At 41.3% G+C, this 19,551-nt stretch overlaps 1 protein-coding gene across 2 annotated transcripts; it reads right to left on the reverse strand.

Annotated features, from left to right (window-relative positions):
* Positions 1-410: 410 nt before the first annotated feature.
* Positions 411-3,331, reverse strand: LOC122332222 (creatine kinase, testis isozyme). Of its 2 annotated transcripts, none has more exons than XM_043229518.1 (7): positions 3,245-3,331; positions 2,410-2,564; positions 2,157-2,289; positions 1,517-1,688; positions 1,166-1,289; positions 780-969; positions 411-688 (listed from the first exon to the last, which is right to left on the reverse strand). In XM_043229518.1, exons 2-7 carry the CDS (start codon positions 2,548-2,550, stop codon positions 510-512), a joined length of 939 nt encoding a protein of 312 aa, XP_043085453.1. In that variant the 5' UTR covers positions 2,551-2,564; positions 3,245-3,331; the 3' UTR covers positions 411-509. The 2 variants fall into 2 exon arrangements, with proteins under 2 accessions (XP_043085453.1, XP_043085454.1); XM_043229519.1 differs by lacking the exon at positions 3,245-3,331 and adding an exon at positions 2,705-2,912.
* Positions 3,332-19,551: the final 16,220 nt, after the last annotated feature.

The following is a 19,551-nucleotide window of genomic DNA, read 5'->3' on the forward strand; positions in this document are numbered from 1 at the left end:
CGACTCTTTTTCATCTCATCTGTTTCTTCTGACCTTTCCTATTGTGTGAGGAAACCTAGAGTTTTACAAAGTTTGTTCAAGGCTGCATTTAACTGATCAGATATATAGTAAAAAATGTAATGGTGAAGTTGAATTTTCAGCATCATTACTCCAGTCTTCAGTGTAACATGATCAGTCAAAATCATTCTTCATGTTTCTTGATTATCAGTGCTGAAAACTGTTTTGGAAGCCATGATAATCAATACACCACATTTGTTTGCAAAGGATTTATTTTGCAAAGACTGCTGAGTAAAAGTATCTTGTTTTAATATTTCAAACTGTAGTTAATGTGATTAACGGCAAACATTGTGGAAATGAATTAGTTCCAGGATTCCTATCAAAAGAACAGAACTGAGAAGAAAGACAAAAAGTCAACACAAGGCTAATTTTATTTTCTAACATTCAAGTCAAATCAATGAAAGGTTAAAGGTGTGGAGAGAAGAATGTGGGAAGTGAGGTTTTGGGAAGCTCTACTTTTGCGCAGGCATGAGGTCCTCGATGGCCTGGCTTTTCTCTAGCCGTTTCTCCATCTCTATCAGCAGCTTGACTCCATCCACCACCATCTGCACCAACTCCACCTCAGAGAAACCCAGGCGGTCAGCGTTGGAGATGTCAAACACACCACCCACAGCTGCAGTGTCCACACCACCTAATGAACAAAGGCACCGCTTGCTTATTGGAATCGTTCCACGTTCTAGATTTCTGTTCACGACTGCAGCTCAAGTTGGTTCGGTTCCTACCTGTTCCACGTTTTTGCAGCCTTAGTCTTTTTAGGATTTCCTCAAACTGGCGGTATTTGCTGAGGTTAGGCAGTTTAACGTGCACTCCTGCTCGCAGACCTGTGCCAAGGTTTGATGGGCAGGTGAGCACGTACCCAAGATGCTCGTTCCACATGAACGCATGTCCCTTATTTTTGAACAGCTCCTCGATCTGAAAAGGAAGATGTTAGTTAATCGGCTAGCTAGCATCTAGCATGCACCAGAAATATCATTTATCCAGATGAATGCAATCACCACTTAAGCTCCATAACTGCATTAAACAGAACGTTACTCTGTATTAGTTTGAGCGCTAGTATAGTTACTGTTCTTGGTGTGATTGGGCTTTTAGGACCACAGTGATGTAATACCTTCGTGAGACCTGTGCAGAAACGGGTGAACACCTCCTTCATGTTACCACCTTTCTGCATAGAGATGACACGCAGGTGGTCCTCCTCATTCACCCACACCAGGAATGTCTTGTTATCATTGTGCCTAGAGAGGAGGAGAAAATGAGCGAGTCTTTAAAGACCAGCACAGAAACGTAATGCTTATATATGAATATTTACAGCTTCTTCTAGATATTATATGTACTTAATATAGAACAAAATGCTGATGCTACCTGTATTTGAAGAAACTGACAGGAAAAGGTTTCTTTTCTATAAACACCACTCTATAAAATTACCACAAGCAGTGAATTAAAGACAGTCAGGAACACTGACCAGATGCCCCGGGCGTCAGGCCAATCACGAGCCATCCCAGAGGCCAGCAGGAGGGGAGAGACAGGCTTGTCAAACAGGAAATGGTCATCGATGAGCTGCTGCTGCTCGTCCTCTGTCATGTTTTTCAGGGCATAGTATTTTCCTTTGAGATCCCCAGTCAGAGCACCCAGAGCTACAGACAGAGCAAAGCAATCTGAGATTAAATCCCATTATCCTGGAATCATTTCTTAAAATATTATAGACTACATCTTAAAATGCAGAAGAAAGATTGTGTCGGTCCAGTCAGTGGATGATACTCATCACCACTAGATGGAGCCACATGACCAGGCTATGTTTCAGGAACAGAAATACTACAGTACCAGTTACCAGCCTAATTATTACTACCCTTAAAAGTATGTTCTGTGTGAGGAAAAATATCATTCTCCTATGCCATAACCACATCTATGAATCATAAGCAGACAGACCACAAGAGTCTTTCATGCCAAGGATCCTTCTGTAGTTCTGAACCAAATCCTCCGCCAAAATGCAAAGGACTGTGGGTAATATCAGCCATTACAATATACAGTAGTAGACCATTCAGGTACCTTTTGGGAAACTCATTTATTATATAAATATAGCAGTGTTTCCCGTGGTACCATACCTTCCACAGAGAGGCTCTCAACAGCTCTTCTCTCTCCACGACTGCAGTGGGGCGGCAGGCAGAATCCACGGATGCTCCTGCCTGTTCTGACGCGAGAGCTCAGCACGTAATTAGAGTCCAGGTCATCACCTCCCTGCAGAAGCAGAGAGTTTTAGTCTTAAAACTCTATTGTACCAAATGTTAGTGAACAGTGAGGTCTCGAGATGTTTTGGACCCCGCTGACCTGCTTTTGGATGATCTATCGGCTTCATACCTTGAGGTTACCGGCGTTGAGGTCAGTCTTGTGTTTGTCTGTGGGTTTGTATCCTCCATGTCTGTCCTGAATAACAGGGTCCAGCAGCTCCTTGAACACCTCATAGGTCTCCTCATCCCCAGCCACACAACCCACAGTCATAATGAAGGGGTGGCCTGAGACAGGAAACAAGTCCATTTAGGAGTCATATAATCAGATTCTAACACTAAGGCCTTAAAAAAAAAAAAACGTTTAACATCATGTTATTTCTCTTAGGACTATCCCTGGCCCTGACAGACTATGTGTGTTCTTTTACCAGGATTATCTACTCCAGTCTGAATGACGTTATCTATGGTGAAACCACTGGGTGTGCAGATCTGACGGAGGCGTTTGTACATGTCCAGAGTGAGGTACTTGGCCATATAGTTGTTGTGGTATTCGAGGGCCGGATACTCTTCCTCAGCTGGCCGCTGTCTGATGGTCACCCTGGCTAGTTTAGAATTGCTGAATAAATACAACAACACATGGGGTGTAAAAATACCACGCACTGCTGTCGAAGAATGAAGTCACCTGCACCGTTGTGTTCTGAATGTTTTACCAAATACAGTGTTAAACTGACAAAGCAAGCCGTTCATGATATTTTTAAGTCAAGTCTTCTTGTGGCCAGCTAGAATGGGATTTTCCGTACTACTGCATGTTGCACAGGCCTTATCTGTACAGGAACTGTTTTTATTTGAAGCCCTCTGCACTACAACGAGTCAGCAAGGTCACCATTTAATCACTTTTTTTCTGCTTGTAACCTATGTTACAAAAAAGTGCACGAGAAGTGGTCTTTGAGTTGTCTGGAGGTCTTTACCTGGGTTATCTACCCCGGTCTGGATTACATCATCCAGTGTAAACCCACTGGGTGTCTGTGTCTCAGGAAAGACGCTCCCATTGGCTGCTATTTACAGTCCATTCATCCCATTGGAAGAACTTAATTTGGAAAAATTGCGCTCAACAAATACATAAAGTATATATAAAATATAATTATGATAAAAGGATAAAAGTTTATATCCCAAGTATTACCGTGGAATCAAAAATGCTGTTTACGTGTATCGACGTAATAGAGCATATCTGCTGCTTCATATATATATATATATATATATATATATATATATATATATATATATATATATATATATATATATATATATATATACGTTACTCGAGTTTTAGCGCACTTTCTCCTGTTCGTCTCGTCGTTAAGCGACAGTGACCTTGCTGAGTCTTGCACATAAAATAACAGAAATGTTCACAAAAACGGGTAAATGGATTCTTAAGAGGTTAACTTACATCGGACCCATTTTTTGGCTGATTTGAACCTGTTTTAGGTCTGCAGATACACAGATGCTGCGACGCGGAGTCTGACTAGCAGCGGAGTCTCTAACGGTTTACAAACATTTAAATCAAAACACTCACGCGCTGGACTTTGAGTGGTTGACCTATTACACGTGACCATTATTTATTTATGTGTTTATTGATTAGTAAGTCTTTATGCGTCTTAACCTGTAAATAAAATGAAAAAAAAAGTAATATAGCAATAAAAAATACCATGTATATTATACGTTATCATTCTTTAAAAAAAATTTATCTGATATTTTTTTGTACATCGAATATAAATAATCAACAATAACATAATTTTTAGTTTTCTACTAATCAGCCTAATACAAAATGATTAATTTCTTTATTTTAAGCGTTTTGTGTAATTTATAAATTTAACATTAAAAAGTGAAATATTTCAAACGCATCTTATTAAATTTTTACAGTTGTATAATTTGAAATAAAAACGAACCAGCTTTCTTGCAAATATTGTTTATTGTTATTATTATTATTAAACTTGTAATGCATATTTAATCAGGTCTACAAAGTAATTTGAGTGAATGTTAATGTTTTGTCTCCCAGTGTGTGAAAATGATGTGTTCCCCTGTTTTCCATTATGGCAGAGTGTTTAATCCTCCAAGGCTGCTCTCTTCATTAAAGCTGTGCCTCATGAGTTTTGTGGAGTACTCCGAGATCATCCAAGAAGGGGATGTCATCATTATCTTCCCCATTGAAAGCTCTTGACCCGAGCAAACGGCAGTCTGCCGTCAAATCAGGGCCGCCTGCCCCCTCTGTGCCCCCCACCCTCACAGTCCCCTCCAACCCTGCGGCAAAGACTCTCTTTTTTTCCAGAATATATTTATTTGCATTTCTTGTATATACAGAACAAAACAATAAATAAAACAATCAAATAAAAACACCTTACAGAGCCTCTGTGTCATGTCTTTGGACTCTTTCGCTGTGGTTTTTGTCTTGTGTCATGTGCTCTGTGTGCCCTACCTTCCGTTTCTATTCATTGTATTATTGTCTTCAGCTGTCTCTTGTTAATTTAGTCAATTATGTTGTATATTTAAGTCCTGTGTGTTTGTATTCAGTGGGTCCGATCGTCGAGGTTACATTCTTGTGGTTTGTGTTCTGCCTGCCTGCATATTATTCTTTTGCCCGTTTAAAAAGATTAAATCTGTTTAAGTTTATTTTACTTGTCGAGTGCTCCTTTGCGCTTAACCACACCCGTGACGCTCTGAGAGCACTTCTATACTTAGATTCTTCTCTAAATTAATTCTGGAAATGAATTTCATGAAGAAAATGACTATTTGTTTCCAATGGGTCTACAATCTTTTTTCCATTCTCTAAGACGGTTAAGTTGATGGCTTTTTGGCATTTCTCTAATTCTCCATGCTAACAATTTTCCAGATTTTTTTTCCCCTGATCATAATAGCAGTCCTATTTCAACCACATTAAGTTATTACTAGTTATTTCCTTATATTTGTCTTTTAGTACAAGAAGCTCCTCCATAAAATATACGCTTATTTTATCGTCCGGATATTTCACAAAATCTTGATCAAGAAGCCTTGCTTGAAATCGAAACCTGGAAGAAGGGAGTACAAAATTATCTCTTTAAACTTTAAACATAATAGGTGCGTGATCGGACAATAAAATGCTATCATACCAACTTTTACCTACTTTCGCCGCTAAACTATTTGAAATTAAAAAATAATCTATTCTCGAAAATGTTTTATATGTATTCGAAAAGCATGAATATTCTTTCTTTTTTGGATCGAGATAAAAAAATCTGAATTGAAATCGGACATATACTTCAAGATAGTTTATCTATTCCTGAAGAGCGATCATACTCTGGGTTAAGTGCACAATTAAAATCTCCTCCAGTTACATAATCTCCAGGATACGCTGATATAGTGAAAAAGGAAGGGTCATCTATATTAGGAGCATATATGCTTAAGTTAATATGTGACGCCAAAATTGTACCATTAAGACTTTAGTATCTCCCTTTATATTGTTGTTTTAGCTGAAAAGGAATGGACTTATGTATAAGAATCATGACTCCTCTGGCTCGAGAGGTGAAAGATGCACTGAAGACTTTTCCTGGCCATCTCTTAGTGACTCTACTAATATCTTTTTTTAATAAATCAGTTTCTTTTAGAAGGATTATATTATGTTATATTTATCACTGAGTACTACCTACGAATATGACCATGTAGATAAAGCCGTGCCTGGGCATACCATATAAAACAGAAAGGCAAAGAAAAAAAAAATACAACACTTACTTAAACAACCCTCCATCATCCCATCCCACCTGCATTCCCCCAACTGGAAAGCATAGTAACACCCCTTACAATGAACCTTGGTTATGAAACACGTTTGATGCATATAATATGGAGCAACCTTTGGCAAGCCAGCTCTCATTATCATTGGCCATGGGCTCGCTACCCAGTGAAGAACATAACTGAGCTATGAGTGTTTTACTAAACCTCACTCCATAGAACATCAACCTGCTTTGGATGGATTCCTGTGCACCTATCCGTGATCTTATTTACTCATATTTATCAAAATGCTGGGAAAAAGGAGAACATCCATTTAAACTACATTTAAACCAGAAAGACGATTAACCCGAGATACTCCGTTTCAGCTGGAATATAATCCTTATTCCAATTCCATTTTTTAAACTTCTTGACAACTTGAAAATGGAAATAAGAATGTATCCTGGAGAATAATCACAGAGTTCAAGTCCTGATTTAGTCCGTGCTTACTTACTGTTACAGTAGTTAAGCGGTTAAGTATGTTACGTTTTTAAGTATGTAATTATATATGTAAACAAAGGAAAAAGCTTTCCTTTGCAGATTAGCTCATATTTTGAAATATGACTATTTATTCAAGTCATTTTACTGTACAGTTATAGAGAAAATGAAAGGCAAAAAAAAACATTCTTGCACTTGGATCATTTTATTATATTAAAACACACATAAAATGATTTCCCTTATCTCATTCTTTCACTTAGCACCTAGCAATATTTCTTCGTATTCAAACACTTGTAAAAATGTTGCTTTATAGGTTAACTCGTTCTTTTAAATGATCCATATTCAGAGTGGCCCTGACTATTACTGTAATTATTATATTCTAAGTCATTTTACTTTATAGTTTTGGAGAGTTTTGAAGTCACCCAAAACAACTAAATGCGTCCTAGCACTTTTAGTGTGTCCCATTTTTTTTCAGCACTCATAATACTACAAATTTAAAGGCATACTCAGCATACTCATACTCACTCATACAGCATACATTTGGATTTCACCGTTGACACTGTATTTTGATTTTGACACAATTTAACATTTTTATAAAACACACACACACACACACACACACAGAAAGAATAAATAGAAACGTTCAAGCAGTGTGGTTTCAATTAAACGTTTAAATAATGATTTTCACCAATAAAAAATTACTGTGATCCAGTGGTTTTCCCGAGTCTGCACACATTTATTTTGTAGAGATCCCACAATCCCTCCATCTGCCTAGGTGTTGCAAAACATAATGCAGACCCATATTGACTGCATCATCCCCTGACCTGTTTGCTCTGTAGGCAAACTGCAGGGGGTCCCGTAAAAGTCCTTTGGATAACCCAAGACCAGTTTGTCAAATGATTTCTTGACCACAGACATTAGGGCCACAGGTCTGCAATCCAATTAAATCCAGTAATTTGGGGTTTCTTTGGGATGGGGATGATGGGATGGCGGCGCGTCTATGGCATGAAGGGACTACACACAGCTCCAGTGATCTGTTGAAGATCTGTGTGAAGATGGGGGCCAATTGGTCAGCACAGGTTTCAGTCACGCCGCCTGGGCCCGGCGCCTTCTTTCTTTTTTTTTTTTCTGAATACCTGAATACACACGGTTGACAGGCAGGTGTGGGGGAGCGGGGACTGCAGTAGGTGAGAATGGTGTCTTTTCAGACCTGCAGTAAAACTCCAAAAACTTTGCCACAGTGCTGGGGATGGTGTCTTGTAGTTGGTGATGTCTTTCAGACCTTTCCACACAGAAGCTGTGTCCCTTGAGGAGAACTGAGTCTGAAGCTGTTCGAATAATTCCTCTTTGCCACTCTGATCTCCTTTTCCAGCGTGTATTTGGCCCATTTATACAAGACTTTTGCAGCGAACCATGGTTTGTCGTTGTTAGAAATGAAATAAGTCCTGGCAGAAAGGCACATGTCCTCACAGAAACTGATATATGATGTTCCAGTCTCTGCAAGCTCGTTGAGATCTTTGGCAGCGGCTTCAAAAACAGTCCAACCAGTGAGGTTTAGCCGATTTCAGCTTCCGCCTGTAGGTCGGTACGAGATGAACCAAGCAGTGATCAGAAAGTCGCATCCTTTATTACTGTGTAACAGTGATCCAGTATATTACTGTCTCTGGTTGGACAAGTAACATGCTGTCTGAATTTTGGCAGTTCACGTGAAAGATTGGTTTTATTAAAGGCCCCCGAGAATGATTAAAACAGAGTCCAATGACTTAGTATACTAATGACATAAAACTCTGCCCAATACAGACAACTGGAATGGTGTTAATAATAACTATAAGTTAAATCATAGTACTGAATTAAAAAGCCTATTAGTTTTCCAAGATATTTAATTGTCGTGGCTGTTTTCTCTGCTGATAAAAGCAGCATATGCTGGTTAGGTGTGTTTTAAAGCTGAGATGCTGGTTTATGCTTGTTACACGACCACATCTGAATGGTTTTCAAAACATAGATTTACACAGTACAAAAAGTTATAACATAGATACAATTTTACCCCAAAACACCCCCCAAAAAAAAAAAAATCTTAAGACACAAAGGATGAATGCAGGGATATTGTTTTCATAGCTTTCACATTTATAGAGTTATTTATAGTTTCCATATATTTGTCCAAATCAATTTTAAACAAAGAAAACAAAGGTTTAGAGCAAGTAAACTTTTGTTTATGAATATAAAATTTAGCCAACAGAAAACACAAGTTAATTATGTAATATTGTCCTGTATTTGTAAATGTATCTGTTCCATGAAACGCGGCCTTAATTGAATCAACGAATCAACGTCTCGTGCGTGGCGGCAGGAAACCCCAAATATGGTTATGGCGAGTGGAATCGCAAAATAATTTTAAACACACGCCTGCTGCACCAGGTCTGCAAAACCATTCCCATATTCCAAACTATCCCAATTAAGTTTTTTTTTTCTTGAGGTTTTCGCTTCCATTAGGAGATAAAAGCGTAACGTTACGACTTATTCGCGCGTCTGAACTGATCCAAGTGTATTTTGCTATCAAGGTAAGGCCGCCATTTTACATTTACTTGAACGTCACCGTGACTATGGTTACAGGTGATATTCGCCTTAACAGGGGATTATGTCATTTAATCTTTTCTACTGAATAAACTCGACAGTTTTAGTCAGTTTACCATCCGTTTTTTTAATATAGTCTCAAAAATGAGTTTGTACGTTCGCTCATATTCTAGGCCCTCGAGACTCGTATTTTAAAGGTAAACATTGCTTAAAAAATGCGCGTCGGATCATTCGAATCGTTCGAATCCATTATGCAAATTGCGATACGACAGACTTATGCGAAAAGTTTTTGGAGTGGAGTGAACTCGCAAATACAGAGACTGCTGTGAGTTAGTCTAGCTTCAGAGACATTTGCTCGTATCTCGCATCTTGAAGAAAAGTGTGCAGATATCGATTCTGAGCTACAGTGTGCAGACTTCTGAACTAAAGTGTACAGACCGTCGAATCTACACAAAGTTCAGAACTGCAGATACAGACATACAATGTCTACACCGGACAACACGGAGAGGGTCATGGAGGCTCCTCCTGTAGAGGAGAGCTCAAAAGGTGAGTGTTACAATTATGTTTTAAGGCGCATCCCTCAAATTCAGTGGAAAAAGTGTTTTTAGTTGATGATGATGTCCTTGGGTCATATGTGTGGCTAATAGTGTTTTCTATCTGTTCCTCTTAGGGTCAGAAAAAGGTGACAGCAAGAGGAAGAAAAACCCAATTTCGGCTTTCTTTAAGAAAGTACGTGAGGCCGTGAAGCTTCCCTTCTGCTCCAAGAAGACAGTGGACCATCTACTGCAGCTGGACCCACAGTTTGACAGCTCTGCACCGGACGTCAATTTGTCCATCTCTAAGGACAATGTGGAGAGACTGGAGCTGCTGAGCCTCAGCAGGCAGGATACACCCTGGCCAAGCTCTGCTGGCACGTTCATCATTAAGAGAGGAACTGTGGCTCGTCAGGAAGGGGGGAGCGATGCCGCTTCATCCAATTCGGATAGCTGCCAAGAACAGTTTCACTTTACACTTCCAGGTGAAGTGCCTGTTGAGCCAGCAGGGCCTTCAGCTTGCCCAAAACCCAAGTCAGCATCCAGATTAGACGACTCTACACCTAACGCCGTCTCTGAGGACAGAATAGAGAGACTGAAAGTGGAATCTTCAGGTGAGAATAAAACTGCAAACAGGGACATTCATGTAGCTATAACAGTAAAAAAAAAAAAAAGTTCAGCCGTGTCTTTAATAGTTGTTGTTGTTGTTGTCAAATTGGTTGGTCTTAGTTACAAAAGAACGGGGAAGAAGAGAAGAATCCGCTCTTTCTTCAAGGGAGTGTGGAAGACTATGAAGCGGCTCTTCAGCTGCCAGAACAAAGTCGGGTCCTCAGACTGCGTCCCATCTACTGGTAAATCTGTGGTCATTTTTCAATTTGAACTAAAAGATGTATGCATGTAACTTTGTAAGTAAATATATAAAAAAAATTGTGTTATACTACTTGAAGCATTTTATGCAACTTTAAATTATCTAGCAAGCTTTTACAACTTTTAACACATTGTACAATATATTATTTAGCACAAAATATAATATGTTCTGTGTGTTTTTACGTGTATGTGTGTTGTTGTTGTTGTTGTTTTTTCTAGAATCCTTTCACTCTCGCTATATGGTAAAAAGGATTATTGGAGAAGGAGGCTATGGCAAGGTGTATGAGGGAATCCGTATTTCTGATGGCAAAAAGGTAGACAAACATTTTGCTCTCACATTCAAACCTGAAGAAAGTGTCTTAAAAAGTTAAAGGACCTGTAGTTTATTCTATAGTTCTCAATTCTTCATGGTTAGGTTAAGGTTTGGTGTTAAATATGCTCAACTGTGTGTTTTTTTTTGTAGGTTGCCATCAAATATATTGAAAAGTCTACACGGAATCAGTATCTTCAAACTGTAAGCTGGCAAAACATAGGTTTTAAGTTGTTTAAGGTTTAAGTTGAGTTACCAAACTAACAGTTAGTTGCGTGTTTTCTGTAGGACCTGCATCCTGAACCTCTATTTAATGAAGTTGCACTGATGCTAGTGATGAGGCAAGGAAAAATAAGTCCCCTCATCATACAACTGTATGAGTGGTTTGAAGACCCTAAAGAGTTCACGCTCATTATGGAGTATCCAGATCCCTGCGAGAGCTTGTTGGACTTCATCAACGACAATCCCAGCATGAATGAGACCACAGCACGACGCATCATGTGTCAGGCGGTGCGAGCAGTGCAGCACTGCATCAAGCGCGGTGTTTTTCACAATGACATTCATCCAGACAATTTCTTGTTGAGAAAACACACTTTGGAGCTCAAGCTAATAGACTTTGGCTGCGGTCAACTGTTTAGTAGCGATGGCTATGATAGCATGCAGTATAGAGGTGAGCTGGCATTTTGTGTGCAAACCAACATTTAGTGACTTATCATTGATCGTGTGATACTTTAAGAATTGCTTCATGCTGAAAATGTCTTGCTTACAGGAATAATGGATTACGTGCCGCCTGAACTCATCATCAGTGGCAGATTCCATGCCGTCTCTACAAACGTCTGGGCTCTTGGAGTCTTGTTGTATGAGATGATGAACGTGTGTCCTCCATTTCGTGATATAAAGGAAATCATGGAAGCCGAAGTTAGGTTTGCAAACCCACATTTATCCAAAGGTGAGAGAACAGCACTGATCACACACCCACACACACACACACACACACACACACACACACAGCTTCTGCACAGACAATGGTAGAGATGTCTTGTCTAGTAAAGCACAGACTTTAGTATTTACCAACTGATGTTAGAGGTTAGGATATGCGTTCAGAGATATAAGTTTAGAATAAGTATAAATTCTTTTAACCTTAAATAAACCTCGTTTCAGAAGCTGATTCCATACATGCCAACCCAAATGTCACATGGTCACGACTAACCAGCTCTCTCCTAAAAAACAGAATGCCGTGATGTGATTGTCCAGTGCCTAGCCCGTGACCCTACTGAAAGGCCGACCTTGGAGCAGCTCTTGCAGCATGACTGGTTTAAAACAAAAATGAAGGGAGGATTGAGTCAGAGGGCTGAAACATCGGAGGTGAGACAGTGTAACAGTCATTTTCAAGCGACCAGAGGAACCGCTTCCTTCGGAGATTGGGTGAAGTTTTTGGTTTGCAGTGATGTAGAAGCACTGCAGGTTACCTGTTGTGATTTGTTCAGAGATTTCCCTCAGGAGAGGTACTTAAATCAGTATTAGCATTAGTTTGGTTTTCTTCAGACAGTGCGGTGAAGTCTTCTTCTCTGTTTTTCAGTGATCAGTATGTGTCCGGTCTGCTGCGCTGGAAGGGGATGTTATCAGAGCGACAGACGAGAAGTGCTGGATATGAGCCGGGAACTCTGACTCGGTCTAAAGCCTAGACGCTCCACCTGTCAGCCTCTGAAAGGACTTTTATGTTTTTTTGATATAAAAACACCATGACAGTTTGAAGACGTTTCGTGAGATTCATTTCTGAACTTTATGCTGGTACATTAATCTTTTCATCAGTCCACTGCTTTTACCTTTTGATGTTACTTGACAATAGGAATCATTTTCCTATCGGAACACCGGCGAAAAATTAATTACAATACATTTACATTTTTACTTTTAATATGATTCTGAATTGGAGGATCAGGGTAAATTGTACTTGTTTCTTCTGGGAAACATTTAAGTATTTCTGTAGCTTCTTAAGTGCTGTACCAAAATTTTATTTTCTAACATTCTCAAATCAATCAAATGAAAGGTTAGAGGTGCCGAGAGAAGAATGTGGGAAGTGAGGTTTTGGGGAACTCTACTTTTGCGCAGGTGTGGCGTAGGGTGATGGAATCAGGTGGCAGGAAAGATCAAACTTCCCCAGTATGAAAGGGGACTAGCACTCCGACTACGCCACTATGGGAATTTCACCCAAAGAATTGAATAAACCACCTAAAACAGGCTAACACAGATTCACTCCACCAATTAAGAGTCAGAGAAGTGGGTCATGAAACACTTTTTATTGACAAATCTTGGATAAAATAGGATTTAAAATGGTCTAGAAGGTTGCTGGATCTAAAAAAGACACTTCTAAAAGTCGGGCTGGAGCTTACCAAAACTAGGGAGGACAGACCACACCACTCGCTGGTGACTCACTGCATTTCACTGTGTAGACACACGGGCACACTCACACACACATTCACACATGGGGAGGTGATCACTGCACGCTGTGAGGAAGATACCACCACCTAAAAGAGATTCTCTGCCCCGGTGCTCAGGCCCTGTCACCACAAAGAAGGCAGGTCAGTAACTTGTCACTTGAGAATGAAATAGAATTATCTACACAACCAATCAGGAGAACTAAGCACAAAAGAAAGATCAAAAAACAAATGTAACCCACTAGAATATAATTCTGGAGTGTTGTCGGTTGACGTTTCTTCATTTAGAGTTTGTTTCATTCAGTCTCATTCAGAACTGAAATATTAATGAGTCTAACATTTGTTTATACTGAGTCACAAAATATGTGTGCTTGTGTCTTTAAGAATGCCAGGTTTGGTATTAACATTGATTGGGGGTGCACAGGTGAAGAAACTTGCTTTTGCCCTACATGTTAGGATGAATTTTATTTTCATTGGGTAGTATGTGTTAAGTCCCGCCCTCTCGGGTAAAATAAGGGATGTGAGTGGTTAATAAGGAGAGAAGAGATGTGCATAAAAATATAGAACTGATCGGAGAGATTTGAGCTGAAAATACTGGAGGAAATACAGTAAATTAATTGATAAATCATCCAATTAATACTTTTAAGTGTATATAGTGCGTGTGTATACACAAGTTATTTACTTTATTGTGTTGTTTATGTTCGTATGTTCCATGTTCGCTTTTTCCACGTTACGGCGGTCACGTCATTCCACTCGTTTTGAGTGCTGAGACAGACGGTGTTTAAAGTGTGTTTTTGATAATAACTTTCAAACGAGGACAGAAGGACTGAGATTTTGGACGTTTCGTCGTGTAATTGTCCCGAAGGAAACCAGATAGCGCTCCAGATCACCGCGAGGTCTGGGGTTCCTCTGGCTGCGTTGGAGTGTGACCCACATCGGCCACCGGGGACGGCGCAGTACGAGGATCTGCAGGAGGCCTACCAGGGAGTTTCCGCGATCGTATCACAGTTCAAAAAGGAATCCAGGTACACTGGTTTTCATTTGTTTGCTGCTCAGGAGAGTGAAGAGGCCAGTTTTTTCTGTTTCCACGGCCACTCACGCACTCCAAGCGACGATTCAGGCCTGCTTCGGTGTGGGTTATAAGTGTGTGTGTGTGTGGGCCACGGTGTTTATTATCAATTCATACAAAGTTATTCAGCGCTTTAGGTTTGTGAGTATTCATAGTGTTATTTTTACACAAAAATCACATTACAGTATACATTTTATTACCAGTGTGTTGATTATCTCAGTTAACTCAAAGTGTATTTGATACGGAGCTCACTTCCCTTATCCAGTCATTTGTGACATTTCCCTTTCTGGGGCTAAATTTGTATCCAATTTGAGATCATCTTGATGGTGTGAATACTACTTGATAGTATTATAGTATTACTGCTTAATTCTACTTGAAAGTTAATCTATTTCTAACTCTTTCAATTTACTGGAATTAAATTCTGTTTATTTTCTTCTACTTCAAGTGTTTTATTTATTCTAAAGAGTTTATTCTTGATCAGTCAAACTGCGAGTATATATTTTATTCTGATTAACTGTCTAAAAGAAAAGTATATAGTTCAGTGACATCAGAGGGGCCTTTTTAATACACCATCTCTTAGGCATTAGTTTATTGAACCTGGTGCTGCTCCTTACTAAGCCATTATAAAAGGAGGTAGGGGGCGCTACATAAATTGGGGGCTCGTCCGGGATCTCCCTCTGGTAAGTCACTGAAGAATTCCTGAAAAGAAAAAGACAGGTCAGACCAGCCAAGCTCAAGCACATCTTTCCACCTCATTTTAAGTAACCGAGAAGTGAATAAACAGTCATCATGGCTCTGAGAAAAGACCCCTACCTGCAAGCAGAGTTAATCAGCTGGTGCAAAGATGTTGGTGTTGATGAGGGTCATGCTTTAATGTTGATTAATGTACCTGTACACACAGAAGTGGCTAAGATGGAAGAGACTTTGGAAACCATAAAAGCCCTAGGAAGAGTTCGTGTCAGAGACACAAGAGAAGGACCTACCTCACGATTTGTCTTTGCGTTGTGTGAGTGCAGACAAGCCATTGACACCACACACCTACCTCCAGAAGTGTCACCTGGAGAAAATAAAGAGCCATGGACCATCACAGCAGTCCAACCAAGAGAATCCGTACCTGACACTGCCTCTGGAGATTTTACTGAGAAACTTGCTAAGTTCCTGATGAAAGAAGGTAAATCACTCAGTGACGTACAAACTTTGTTTACTCCCCGCAGCACAACTGACAGTTCCCCTGAGTCCATCATACGTGCCATGGGTGAGGTCCTGGAAAAGACTGTAAAGCAACCCAGTGATGCCAATGCATACCGACGCCTGCGCACGTTTTCAGCCATAGTTCCTACCCCCCCAGGAGAGGAGAATATGGAAACCTGGATTGAACAAGCAAGGCTTATGATAACGGAGTGTGAGTGCTCTGAAAAAGAAAAACGACGACGAATTGTAGAAAGCCTGAAGGGACCTGCTCTGGAGATCATAAGAGCTGTCCGGTTTTCAGATCCTGAGGCGAGTGCCCTGCAGTACTTGGAAGCATTAGAGAGCACATTCGGCACCTCCGAGTCTGGTGAGGACTTGTATTTCAAGTTTCGTCTCATGCGTCAGAACACTGGAGAGACCCTCTCTGAATTCCTGCGAAGGATAGAAAAGATGCTCAACAAAGTTGTAGAACGTGGTGGATTAACTCCAGGACTAGTGGATAAAGTACGAATTGAACAGTTAGTTCGAGGGGCCGTGAATTCCGACATGATGTTGCTCCAGCTACGGCTAAGAGAAAGAAAAAATCACCCACCTTCTTTTCTTAGTCTACTGAAGGAGATACGGGAGGCAGAGGAGAGTGAGGCATCTCGCCACAGGATGTCTGTTAAAGCCAAAGCTATACATTTTCATGAAGAAGAGAGAACCAGCACCTCTGTCATCCAAGAACTCAAGGCTGAGATTCAAGAGTTAAGAACACAAATATGTGGAGGTGAGTCCAAAACAGTGTCTACTTCATCCCTTGTAATTAAACCAAAAGAAAAACAGATAAAGAATGAAACAACTGACAATGCTGAAGTCCAAGAGTTAAGAAAACAGATCGAAAATTTGCAGCAGCAGTTGACCATTATGAGTGTTAGCTCTACTCACCTCTCACATCAAGTTCCCGAGAGGCAGCCAAAACCTTCCACTTCGTACATGTCCCTGAAAGGCAAAGTAACAAGAACAAGAGATGATTATTTCTGCTACAGATGTGGGAGGACGGACATATTGCGACAAAATGTCAAGCTCCACCAAATTCTGATCAAGTAATTCAAAAGCTCATTCGTTCTCTGCGACAAGCAAAGAGTGAGAAGTATGAGACTAGCGACAACAGCAGAAAAGCCCAGAACCAAGCCTGTTTCTCCAAAAAGAGTCAGACAGACATCAGTGAGTCCAGCAGTCTTCCCAAAGGCCTAGTTGGACCGGCATCTACTGTGGAAGTGAAGCTTAATGGACATGTATGTCAAGCCCTGTTAGATACCGGATCACAGGTGACGATCGTGTTTGACAGCTGGTTTTCCAGGAATCTCGCTGATGTGCCCATTCACCCCCTGACTGGATTGTCAATATGGGGCCTCAGCTCATCCAATTACCCATACAAGGGGTATATAGTTGTCGATGTCACTTTCCCTGTTTCTGTAACTGGAGTGGAAGAGTCACTGTCCATTCTGGCCCTCGTATGCCCTGATCCTCAAGGTCCTCCCCAAGTGCCAGTTATAATTGGTACTAATGCCAGTTTCTTCAAACGTCTCACAGCTTTCAGTCATGATACTGAAGGATCTAGTGCTGCACATGTTTTGAGAATCCAGAGCAAACACCCTGCAATCCATCTGACTCGGAAGCAAGAGACGAAAACTCCTCTTGACAAGCCCGAAGGAAAGGTTTGTTGGACAGGACCTGGTAACTGTGTAGTTCCATCACGGGAGAAGTATGTGCTCTCTGTAAAATGGTGACTGAAAAGCCTCTGGGAAAAGAGATCTTTGTGGTAGATTCCCCTGAGGAAGACAGTCTTCCAGCTGGAACATTCATAACTCCTTTAGTACTTCCATCTTCAGCAGTAGATGGTAAAAATATCCAGGTCCTGATTCATAATGAAACATCTAAGGATATTTCTATCCCTGCAGGAACTGTAGTCGCCCATGTGTATCCCACTGACACGCTCACAGTGCCTTCCGAATGCCACAACAGCTCCAAACAAATAGACCCAATGTTGTTTGATTTCGGCGAGTCATCTATTCCTGAGGCCTGGGAACATAGACTGCGCTCAGAAGTTGTCTGAAAGAGGGGATGTGTTCTCCACCAGTGAGTGGGACGTTGGGTTAGCCTGCGGTGTCGAGCATCACATCAGACTGCGAGACAACAAACCATTCAGAGAGCGCTCTAGGCGCATTGCACCTGCGGACATTGAGGATGTCCGCCGCCACATTAAAGAACTGTTAGCAGCAGGAATCATCAAGGAGTCCAGGAGTCCTTATGCATCGCCCATAGTAGTTGCACGCAAGAAGAGTGGGGCAATCAGGATGTGCATTGACTACCGCACTCTAAACACTCGTACAGTCCCTGATCAGTACACTACGCCGCGTATTGATGATGCCCTGGACTGTTTGGCGGGTAGTAAGTGGTTCTCCGTGCTGGACCTCCGCAGCGGATATTATCAAATAGCCATGGCGGATTTAAGATAAAGAGAAGACAGCATTTATATGCCCTCTTGGTTTCTTTCAGTTTGAACGGATGCCGCAAGGGGATTACTGGAGCTCCAGCCACATTCCAGCGGCTAATGGAGAAAGCCGTTGGTGACATGCACCTCCTCCAGGTAATAGTCTATCTCGATGACATCATCGTATTCGGACGCACACTTGAAGAGCACGAAGAGAGAGGCTATTAAAAGTCCTGGACCGTCTGCAGGAGTGTGGCCTGAAAGTCTCGATTGACAAGTGTCAGTTTTGCCAGTCACAAGTTCGTTATGTGGGCCACATTGTGTCAGATGCTGGAGTATCACCAGACCCAGCCAAGATTGAAGCCATAACATGCTGGAAAATGCCCACTGACCTAAAGTCACTGAGATCTTTCCTGGGGTTTTGTGGGTTTTATCGGCGCTTCATAAAGGGTTATTCAGCCATTGTGAGGCCATTGACTGAACTCACCAAAGGGTATCCACCAACATCTGGTCACAAGAAGAAGGAAAAGGATGGAACGAAGTACTTCAAGGAATCCGAACCCTTTGGAAAGCGCTGGGATGACACGTGTACCACAGCTTTTAACAAAATCATCCACTGCCTCACACATGCCCCTGTGCTCGCTTTCAGACCCCACCAAGCCTTACGTGCTACACGTGGATGCCAGCATGAACGGTATAGGAGCTGTCCTGAATCAGGAACATCCTGAAGGGCTCAGGCCAGTAGCCTATGCAAGCAGGAAGCTGAGCGACTCAGAGGGCGTTACCCAGTTCATCAGCTGGAGTTTTTGGCGCTGAAGTGGGCGGTGGTGGACAAGTTCCACGATTATCTATACGGAGCCCAGTTCACGGTAATGACAGACAACAATCCACTGACTTATGTGTTGTCTAGTGCTAAACTGAACGCCACGGGTCATCGCTGGTTAGCTGCTTTGGCTACCTATAATTTTAGTTTAAAGTATAAACCTGGGCGCCATAACATTGATGCAGATATCCTTTCGTTACCCCTGGGAACCAACCGAGTCTGAATGGAAGGAAATACCCAATTCGGCAGTAAGAGCCATCTGCCAGTTAACAGTTGTTTCAGAGAGTGACGAGTCATCATTCAGACTGGTGGATCATTTATGTGTCCCTCCTCAGAGTATTCCAGAGGCATTTGCTTGTCCCACAGCATTGAGTCTGGGTCATATGAAACAACTGACCAATGAAGAGTTAAGGAAAGCGCAAGAGGAGGATCCTGTAATCCGTGAAGTGAAGTACGGCGTAGAGTCAGGAAAATACTTACCGTTGCTAAGAGTTCCAATGCCACCGTTACTCTGCTACAGCGTCAAGGTCCTAAGTTGATGATCCAGAACCAGCTTCTACACCGCGTCACTAAAAGTTCCTGTGGGAGAGAAAAGAAACAACTTGTCTTACCTGAAAAGTACTGGTCCCAAGTTCTGCGGTCCTTGCATGATGATTCAGGCCATTTAGGAGTAGAGAAAACAACCGAACTCCTGAGAGATCGATTCTATTGGCCCCGAATGTCCACCTACATAGAGCAGTATGTTAAGAATTGTGGACGTTGTGTAACCAGAA

The sequence above is a fragment of the Puntigrus tetrazona genome, unplaced genomic scaffold (assembly GCF_018831695.1).
Source record: "Puntigrus tetrazona isolate hp1 unplaced genomic scaffold, ASM1883169v1 S000000006, whole genome shotgun sequence".
Classification (NCBI taxonomy): Eukaryota; Metazoa; Chordata; class Actinopteri; order Cypriniformes; family Cyprinidae; genus Puntigrus; species Puntigrus tetrazona.